The sequence below is a fragment of the Gossypium raimondii genome, chromosome 12 (assembly GCF_025698545.1).
Source record: "Gossypium raimondii isolate GPD5lz chromosome 12, ASM2569854v1, whole genome shotgun sequence".
NCBI classification, from domain to species: Eukaryota; Viridiplantae; Streptophyta; class Magnoliopsida; order Malvales; family Malvaceae; genus Gossypium; species Gossypium raimondii.
This window is the reverse complement of record NC_068576.1, coordinates 48956551-48966909: the sequence shown is the minus strand read 5'-3', so window position 1 is coordinate 48966909 and position 10359 is coordinate 48956551. Positions and strand designations below refer to the sequence as shown.

Here is a 10359-nt window from a genome sequence, read left to right as displayed (position 1 = left end):
AAAAGGTAAAAAGACCGACAGTCTTTATATTCTAGAAGGTTCTACAGTGACCGGTGAAATCGGATGTCCCTCGTCCGTTATAGAGTCGAAGTCAACTCGTTTGGAGCAGAGGCAACTTGGTCATAGAAGAAAAAAATGTATGATCGTTTCGTTGAAGAGAGGTTCTCTTTTGGATGCTGGTTTTGAAAAGTTAGGGCATTGTGTTCGTGAAAATCAGACCCGAGTTAGTTTTGATTTGGCAGTGCACAAAGTTAAAGGCTAGAAGTCTTCCAGCCTCTTAAGTACAAATTCGACTCAGTTAATTCCTTACATAGTTCAAGATAGGCTCATGGCGGGTTTTGACAAAGATGGCGTTATGGAAATACGAGTCAAAGTGGAGTTTTGTTGAGTATGACTCATATTTTAGTTAAATTTGAGAGATAATCTCTCAGTTAAACTTTGTTTATTTGTTTCAGTCGAACTCTGATTAGTCTAGATTATTTTATTATTTGACCTACGAATTTAGCCTATAAATGGGCTCTTTTACAACTTTAGAAAAACACAAATTAAAGATTAGAACCCATAACACTTTTGAAGAATTTTGTGTTTACGTTTTGAGGGTTCTTTGTTTTCGGGTTTCGGGGTTTAGTTTTTATCTCCATCTTTTATACTATTCATTCTTTTGCTATTATAGTAAAATTATTTTTGCTTGTGGTTTTTTATCCTCTTTGGAGGGTTTCTTAATTTTTCAATTTCTTCCGCTATTTTTACTTGTTCGTTACTTAATCGGGTCGATCCCCAATATAACTTTTTTTTGTTTATTTTGAATTCGTTTAGAGTTTAAGAATTTAGACAAAGAATTCTACTTTTACCTTCTAGACAAAGGAAAATTGAGTTTCGGTCAAAAAATCGACTAAATCACATTAATATACATTTTCCTAAGAAATAAAAACATGTAAATTACTACGTAACAATTAGTCCAACACAATATAATACAACACAAATTCTATAGACAATTATGTTTTGGTAATAGGTAAAATTGGAGTGAAGAATTTACTTGGTTTAGTATTTTGATTTCATTTTAGTAATTGGGTTAAAGTTTGATATGAAATGGGTTTCGATTTATATATTTTAAAAAAATAAAAAAAAATATTTAAAGTTAATTAATTCGATTTTGATTTTCCAAAATCAAAATTAAATTGATTTATCGTTTTACTCGGCTTTTCAAACCAACTTACAACCGAATCAACCCAAAAAAAATGAAATCAATTGAAATGATCGATTAGTTGGTTTGACCTGACTTTTACATACTTCTACACTCTCTACATGCATTGCATAACACCCTAATATACGCATGTCAAAACGACAAACCCCTAACTATAAGTATCATCCGTTTAAAAAATTGATAACAATGAGAGGTATATGGTATGAAATAGGTTATCAAACTTTTTGGCATTAACACACATTTGACCAAGTGAAGAATCTATGCTCTAGCATTACAATCAATATCATCAAGTGTTGGATTCTTTGGGAGATGCTTGAAACTAGTCTTTAACCATCTCATTTTAATTTGATGCCTTTGGAAATCAAACTTAAGGTTGGTACTAATTTTGAACACTCAATAAAGGACCTCACCTAGATTGTGGTTCTTCTCATTATAAGACGCACCGCTAACAACACTACATCTTTCATGGCTATTATTGCGTTGTTGCATGAGAGATGAAACATATTGATCACGAGTCTCCATCATTCAATTAGAACAAATATGAGTGACAACACAAAAGTAAGTTTTCCAATTCAACTAGCGTGATAAAAATCAACATTCGTCAACTAAGTAACAATTCTATTGTCAAGCAAATCTAAACACATATTACTGTGAGCTTGAGCTACAAGAGAATACTCCAATATTGTTGCATTCTCGGCAACATGTCATAAGGATTTCAATAAGTGAACAACCATTACGGTATGCTTGGAAATTAGAATTTGGAGATAATAAAGTATGTAGACTACAATAGAATGTAGAAGAGGATACTAATAAGTTTGGTTGTTTATTTATAGGTTTTAAAATTAGAGTACTTCTACGATAGAATGTAGAATAAGACTAAGTTTGGTTGTGTATTTATAAGTTTTAGAATTAGGATTTTAAAACTAAACTCGACACCCACGAGTGTCGAGGTCTATTTAAATTTTCGTTAAATTATTTTCATATTGCATTATTCTTATTCTTTAAAATATTATTCAAAACTCAATATAGTGAACGTCAAGTTTAGAATTAAATTATATTGTTATCATTTAAATTTTAAATATTTCACAAGAAACTCGACACCTACATGTGTTTGAAGTACTATAATCATTTTATAATAATTACCTTGATCTCAACGGAATAGGTGTTAATATCTTCACTCAATTCATATCCTAAAAGAAACATATTCTTAAAAATATTTATTTGAATAAATGATATTAAAAAGTGAGAAAACTAATAAGTAAGTAGTATGTATAATGTTAATCGTCTACTCAAAAACTTAATTGCTAGATAATTCTCCACACTCAACCATATATATATGAGAAAATGCAGATCCCAACTCCAATAAAACCAAAACACTTTCCACAAATAATACAAATTCTTAGACCAACTCCAATTGGTTCTTAATTTAACAACTATATTTTATTCCCATTTCTTCCCACTTACCTCCTCAATTCCACTCCAACTTCACCTCCCATTTTCTGAAAATTACTTCTCTTTCCATCACTCTAATTCATTTTCGTTTCCTCCAAGGAACCATGGAAATTTAACACCATTTCAAACCTCTCAGCTCAAGAAACCAAACCCATTGCTATCAATGGAGATTGATGATGCAGCTCCTTTCTCTGACTCAGTCACCATTGCCATCTCTCTCTCACCTTCTTCTTCTTCCTATTCCTCTTCCTCTTCTTCTTGTAGTGCTAGCGTTGTTCCTCTTCCCTTCTCTCCGCTTCAACAAACCGCCGAATCACCGCCGTTCCGCCCCCTCCTTATGTCGGAGAGTGGAGGGATGTTATCGTTAGCCGGCTGGTCTCACGACGGCGAACGGCTGAGGTTCCTCGACGCAGAAGGGAACGAGTGGGGGAATGTAGTCAACCGATTCAACCAGCTGGCCACCGTTAAAGGCGGCCGAAATGGGCATCAAGAGGTTGTGAAATGGTCGGATTTTGGTTCTTGCATAGGTGAGGGAAAAAAAAACATGAAAAGGTTAACGCTCAGAGCTACTTGCTAGCTCTCATAGCGACACGTAAAAAAAGTGCATGTGAAAGGCCGGCGGCAGATAAGCATGCTTTGGCCTTTTACTTAATATTCTTTTTTGTTTTTATGCATTTCACCGAATTTTAAGACTACACATTTTCATCTTATTATATAAAAAAGAAAAATGAAATTGATTTGGACGTAGTATTCAGTTTAATTTAAAAAGGGTTTTAATTAAAGAATAAATTTCAGTGCACATTAAGGATGGGTTGAAAATGTGATGCAGGAATGGGGGAAACGGCGGAATTTGGAAAAGAGGTATTAAGAGCAATGAGAGGAGGAAGAAGGGATTGGAAAAGGGATATCACCAAAAGTGAACTTCACAGTTATTGGTGTCGCATGACCGATCCTTGGTTGGATTCTAGGATTCTTTTATTCTTTGACCTGTAATTACCCCCTCCTTTATCATTATATATTTAAATTATTCCTTCTGAATAACAGTGATATAATTGGTTTTTGGTAATTTTCCTCAGCTGTGATAGAAATATGGATGGAAGAATTGATGAGAGGGAGATGAAGCAGGTGAATGTACTAATTTATTTATTTATTTCTTTTCTTGTATTTTCATAAATTTACAGAAAAAGACTAAAATCTTCTAACACAAATTGTATAGGTTATCTCGTTAATTTCACCTATAAATAAATTGGCAATAAAAAATAAGGAAGCCGAAGAATACGCTGCTTTAATCATGGAAGCCCTTGACCTTCAACATCGAGGCTATATCCAGGTATTTCACTTTCATCTCACCATTCAATAATATGGAAATATAAAGTAACACAATGTGATAGCCCCATAATTTTAAATTGTATTATCTTTTAATAAATTTTATCATCCCTGTCCATAACTGTTCCATTAGCTATTATTAAGCTTTATTTTATAACTACTCCTACGGCTTTAATCATTATTTGTTAACCTGCTCTTTAAGTCTAGTCTTGAATTTGACAATTGTTCACATATTGAAGTCTGGACTTTAGGCAACTACTACCACATTAGGACTTGAACTTGACAATTATTCTCACATTGAGCTTAAAATTTCAAGTTTAGAGCCTAGTTAGGATAAATAAAAGTTCATACCCTATTGTAAAATAACAATTGCAAGTCCAAAGCACGACTTGAACCAAACAAATAGTTACCTGTATTTATATACTATTAATCTCCAATATATAATATACATTTCTTGGTTAGTTCTTCAATTATTTGGATTTTTGTACTAAAATTTTGGTAAATTCATAAATTATTTAAAATTTCTAAACATTGGATGCGAAATGACTTTATTAGAAACTAAATAGAAATTATATGAGATTTTTTAATCAAAATTAATTAGTAACAATTACTTAAAATTTATTTATTAATATAGATTCTAAAGTTTTAATTTACCCTATTTATTCTAATACGTAACACTTGAAGTTAAAAATATATAGTATATATTTTAGATTATTATATTTTGTACTAAAATTTTGGTTATTTCTTAAATTATTTTAAAACAATATTATATATTAATTTAATTATGAATATTTAATTTTCTCGAAATGACTTTATCAGCAACTAAATAGTAATAATTTAATAATTTATTAAAATTAGTTAGTAATAATTATGTACAATAATTAAGTTATTATATAGATGGTAAAATGCAAATTTATGTTATTTATTGAGGAGTTGAAAACACATTACGTATTTAAATATGGAGTAGAAATGTTTATGAGACGGGTTGAGTTTTTATGTAATATTAACATTTTTATATTTGTCCTAGTTTTGTTCGGCCTGAAATATGAATTACAAAATTTATCAATGTCCACTTATATTTGTAAATGGTAAACTCAAGTCTATTTTAAGTTACTTATATTGTTTTTTAATTTACACACACATATATATACACTACATTTTAGTTAGATATTTAATAATTTTAGTTTTTTCATTTATTTAAAGTTTAATTATAGACAACTTAACATATTTTTTAATGTTTACATTATAGTATTATGTATTACTATAATTTTAATTTTTATGTATTATAAATTATATAATATATTACAAATTTAAAAAATGAGTCAAGTCAAATTAGACTCAAGCCTTGATGTTTTAGCTTAAGTCGGCCCATTTTTTAATGGTTTAATTTTTCGTCCTAAGCCTAATTTTTAAACTGTTTAAATCCTCTCAAATTTCAAAAGAAACTTCGGATTTCAGTGGGTAATTCGACCCACAGGTCAACTTGAGTGAAACTTGCATGTTATATTATTTAGAATATATATAGTTGCAAATATTTGATTCATTATTGCATATTAAGATACTATGGATAATTCTGAAGTGTGAATATTAAAATTAATCTCTACAATAAATTTAGAGTAGATGTATATATTAAATGTCATATATTTATTACTTGATTTCATTTTACTTTAATGAATAAATATGGATATATAAATTTGAATTCAAATTCATTATTTGTTATACTTTTTAATTTTTTTTTAAATAATTATTAATCATATTTAATTTGAATTTAAATAATAATACTTAAACTTAATACAAATAATAAATTATACAAATTTGAATTTAGATATTATAAGAAAATACAGATATCATACAAAAAAGTTCACAATATCAACTTTAGGCATTACAAAGTTAACCATATCGCACAAGAACTTATGATTTAAGTATTGATTTTTGCAGGCATCGGAATTTGAAGCACTTTGCAAAGCAAGCTTACCAAAAGGCTCATCAACAATTTCATATAAAAAGAATCATGGTCAACAGCAAGAGCCAATATCAAAGGCGGAGATATTGTTTCGTTCATATTGGAGACGAACATGGATTATTGGGTTGTGGTTGACGATTTGCTTTGCACTTTTCACGTGGAAATTCATCCAATACAGTCATCGAGCAGCCTTTCAAGTGATGGGTTATTGTTTATCCACTGCAAAGGGAGCTGCTGAGACCTTGAAATTCAACATGGCTTTGATCCTTCTACCTGTTTGTCGAAATACAATAACATGGCTGCGGAACAACCCTGGCCTTAACTCCGTTATTCCATTTAATGACAACATCAACTTTCATAAAGTAAGTCATTGTTTCTGCCTATTCAAAGCTTGTTAGATTTTGCAAAAGTTGATGTTAACAATTATTTTGCAGGTAATTGCAGGAGGGATAGTGATTGGTATTATCCTCCATGGAGGCACACATCTGGCCTGTGATTTCCCAAGAATTAGTGGATCAGATCGGTCTGTTTTTCGACAAACTATAGCAGCTAACTTTGGGTATCAGCAACCATCATATTTCCAGATATTGTCCACAACTGAGGTTGCATCAGGGATTGCTATGGTGGTGTTAATGATGATAGCATTTCCATTAGCCACCAAGTGGCCTCGTCGCCAGTCTCCGTCCCTTCCGAAATCCGTCAGAAAGGTCACCGGATACAATACGTTTTGGTACTCCCACCATCTGTTTGTTCCGGTTTATGCTTTGCTCATTGTTCACTCAATGTTCCTCTTCCTCACAGATAATTTAGTTGAAAAAACGGTAAGCAATAGTATGTCCTGATTTTATAACATTATTATAATATATAGCAAATGTTATGCTCACCCTAAATCATTGCTGTACTAAATATAGCAACTTCTTGTCAACTTTGAAGCATCCATGCCCCATATCTGTATCCGGTATTATGATATTGACATGGATATGCAGACATAATCCTCCAAAGATTCTAAAAGTACATGAAAACCTTGAAAAAATTATTAAATATACTGTGCCAAACATATAATCATCATATCACTGGCATCCGTGTTCGAGTAATACAGTTAGAAGCCTAGGAAAATTGATTGCAAGAGAGAGGGTAGCTAATGCAGTCAGTTAGTGAAGTATGCTATCTTGTTTCGACTCTTCATTATTCTTAGAGTACTCGTGTTTGACACCTATGACATGTATGATCTTCCAAAGACCTCCAAATATACACCCGAGTCTGAGTACATAGGAAGTATAATCTCATAGCATTGAATCCCTGTAATCTCCGAAATTGTATTTGATTAACTATGACATGAGTTGTGATGCTAAGAACGTTGTTTTGTAGACATGGATGTACATCGCCATACCGGTTTTATTATATGCTGGAGAGAGGATAACTCGAGCTATAAGATCAGGGTTTTCTGCAGTAGAAATCTTGAAGGTATATAGTTTCTATAGAACTTTTTTCTTTTTGCTAATTTTTCTTTAACAATTATTAGATGCAAAGAGAAGAATTATTACTTTCATAAAATCCATTTTGGTGTTTCTGAATTGCAATGGCAGGTAAGCTTATATCCAGGAAAGGTGTTGTCTCTCAAACTGCAAAAACCAAAAGGTTTTAGGCACAAAAGTGGCATGTATATTTTCATCCAATGTCCTCAAATTTCACCCTTTGAATGGTAAAGTACTTGATGATGCATGCTGTCATAATATTTTACAACCTAAGCTAGATGTTTCAAATGTAGAGATTAATATTCGGTTGGTTCAGTTTCAATTTTAAAAATTTGAAAACTAATTAAACCGAATTTAATTGCTTCAATCAATTGGCAATAGCTAACTTGTTGAATAACATTTCAATTTTTTTTTTTATTGTGCACCCCTCTCAATGATATTATACTACTACTTTTGGTCCTCAGGCATCCATTCTCCCTAACTTGTGGACCAGAAGATGATTACTTGAGTGTGCATATCAAAACTCTTGGGGACTGGAGCTGTCAGCTATATAGTCTCTTCGAGGAGGTAAATGTGTATATATATTCAGATTTGGGTATAAATGTCAGATATAATTATATGTCTGGTTTAGGTATATTCAATCCTTTCTAAGTTTCTATTATTTGGACTCAAGAGCAAACATCGAATACAGATGTATGTTCAATATGGATATATTCAATTTTTTTCATGTATTTGAAGAACTTTTGAAGGAATATATCTTTAAATCATATCCAAATATGTGTCAAATAAATATTCAAACATAAATACTTCGGACAAAATGAAGAGCAATAATGAAATGAACTTCACTTTTTTTTTTTTTTTCAGGCAATACTAACAGGACTAAAGCAGTATCCAAAAATATATATCGATGGACCTTATGGTGCTTCTTCTCAAGACCACATCAAGTATGATATTGTGATAATGGTTGGTCTTGGCATAGGAATCACTCCTTTCGTTAGCATCCTCAAAGATATTGCTACCCGCCTCAAAAAGTCCTCCATTAATCATGTAATAACTTCGTCTTCCTGTGTTCTTCAATACGTTCTTATGAAATTTAATTCAAGTAGACTATGTTATTCAGACTTGAATTGAGTGTTGAATACTGATATGTGTTTGACACTGATCTAAATTTTTTCATATATTTCCGAACATGACTACAAGTGTCAAACACACAGTTTTGAAAATACAAAGGGTCTAACTTCTAAGCAACATAGCAAATAAATTCTCATTCTTAGATTGACTGCAAGTGTTTTGAACATAATGTAGGCAGCTTGTGGAGAAGGCAGCCTTGAGAAAATTCCATTAAAAGCTTATCTTTATTGGGTTACAAGAGAACAAAGCTCTTTTAATTGGTTCACGGATGTCATGAAGGAAATAGCAGACGCAAACCAAAAGCAGGTTAATCTCTAGTCTCAACAGTATCCTTGTTAATTCTATATATATCATTGAAAAAACCAGATTGAACCGGTCAATTGAACTTATTCAGTAGATGACTAGTGGTCTATACGATCTCATACATCTTTAAAAAGGGGAAATCCGATAAAATAGTAGAAAACCGATTCAATCTGTAAAAATTTTAACCTTGAATCTCTGGGTCAGCTATTAAAGATCATATCTTTAATCCAAATACGTATTGTTAATTAAATAATTTGTTAGACCGATTGAACCGATGATTAAGAAGTCATACCAGTTTAACTTCCGATCCAATTTTTTTTATTTATTGTCTTTACCCTGTCCCAAATGTTAATGATAACAAATTCAGAAACAAAAGGAAATATTTTACTTAGAAGCAATCCTAGTTATTATGCTTAAACTGCGTTTGATAGAAAATCTATTTATTTAGGCTGTTGTAGAGGTATTCAATTTCCTAACCAGTGTATATCAAGAGGGTGATGCTCGGTCGGCTTTAATCACAATTATTCAATCTCTGTATCAAGCCAAGTATGGAATTGACATTGTCTCTCGAACCCCGGTGAGTATGAACTCAATTAAACTAGGTTCATATCGTGTTTCTATGCCATATTTATGTAGACTTTGACATGTTTATAATTTATGTTATATAGATTTTGACATGTTCATGCATTAGTTACTTTTTATTGTATTCATGTCATGTAATTGTGTCATGTTAGTCAATTATTATTTTGTGTTATTTATAATAAGAATCTTGAATTATTATATGATAGGTAAATTTATTAGGTTGATGTAATTAAAACATGAGATGTTTTATGATGTGAATACGGAAACAAAATATTGTAATTTAAAAGTGATAAGGTATTGCAGTTACACACACAATTTGGACGACCAAATTGGTTCAACATCTTCTCAAAATTAGCTAGAAGACATAGAGGGGCAAGGATTGGTAAGAAAACCTCAACTTTCACTATCTTAGGTTTGAATACAAGCCATGTAACCATCTATGTTACTTGTAAATTTTTACGTGAGTATCGAATATTTGTACATTTCCGAGACATCTTAGTGTATGTGTCGGTAACAACGTGGATTACTGTTTTTTATATATATATCAATCAACTGCTGAGAAAGTTGGGGTGTTTGGTGTTTGGACAGGGGTTTTCTACTGTGGACCAATGACGTTGGCCAGAGAGTTGGAGAAGTTGTGCACCAAATTCTCCACCAAAACCAGCACAATATTTGTGTTTCACAAGGAGAATTATTAGCTGATTTCCATCTTTATGGGGTTTGTTTTCTTGACTTTCTATTTCTACCTTCAATATGAATATATTCTTTTTGCAACATAACCTAGAAAATTATTACGTTAAGGAAAAGGAATGAAAATGAAAATTTTCAAATATGTAAAATAGTTTACATTTTTATATACCCAATAATCTTTTTAATTTATAATACACATCAACCTGAATATCTATATCCTAGAATTGACAATT

General features: G+C 31.4%; 1 protein-coding gene across 2 annotated transcripts; it reads left to right on the top strand.

The window, feature by feature from the left end:
• The first annotated feature begins 2567 nt into the window (after positions 1-2567).
• Positions 2568-10289, top strand: LOC105764715 (respiratory burst oxidase homolog protein A). Of its 2 annotated transcripts, XM_012583422.2 has the most exons (14): positions 2570-3183; positions 3486-3645; positions 3733-3781; positions 3873-3986; positions 5921-6307; positions 6380-6766; positions 7314-7409; positions 7532-7647; positions 7885-7987; positions 8285-8467; positions 8726-8857; positions 9303-9431; positions 9740-9818; positions 10025-10289. In XM_012583422.2, the coding sequence occupies exons 1-14, from the start codon at positions 2820-2822 to the stop codon at positions 10132-10134; spliced, it is 2409 nt and encodes an 802-aa protein (XP_012438876.1). In that variant the 5' UTR covers positions 2570-2819; the 3' UTR covers positions 10135-10289. The 2 variants fall into 2 exon arrangements, 1 of the variants encoding a protein (XP_012438876.1); XR_001124693.2 differs by lacking the exons at positions 9740-9818; positions 10025-10289 and having other exon boundaries at positions 2568-3183; positions 8730-8857.
• Positions 10290-10359: the final 70 nt, after the last annotated feature.

Coding starts and splice junctions, on each gene's coding strand:
- LOC105764715 (XM_012583422.2), top strand. CDS start 2,820: ATGGAGATTGATGATGCAGCTCCTTTCTCTGACTCAGTCACCATTGCC. Junction 8,468..8,725: donor AAAAGTCCTCCATTAATCAT/GTAATAACTTCG, acceptor AACATAATGTAG/GCAGCTTGTGGAGAAGGCAG. Junction 8,858..9,302: donor CAGACGCAAACCAAAAGCAG/GTTAATCTCTAG, acceptor CTATTTATTTAG/GCTGTTGTAGAGGTATTCAA.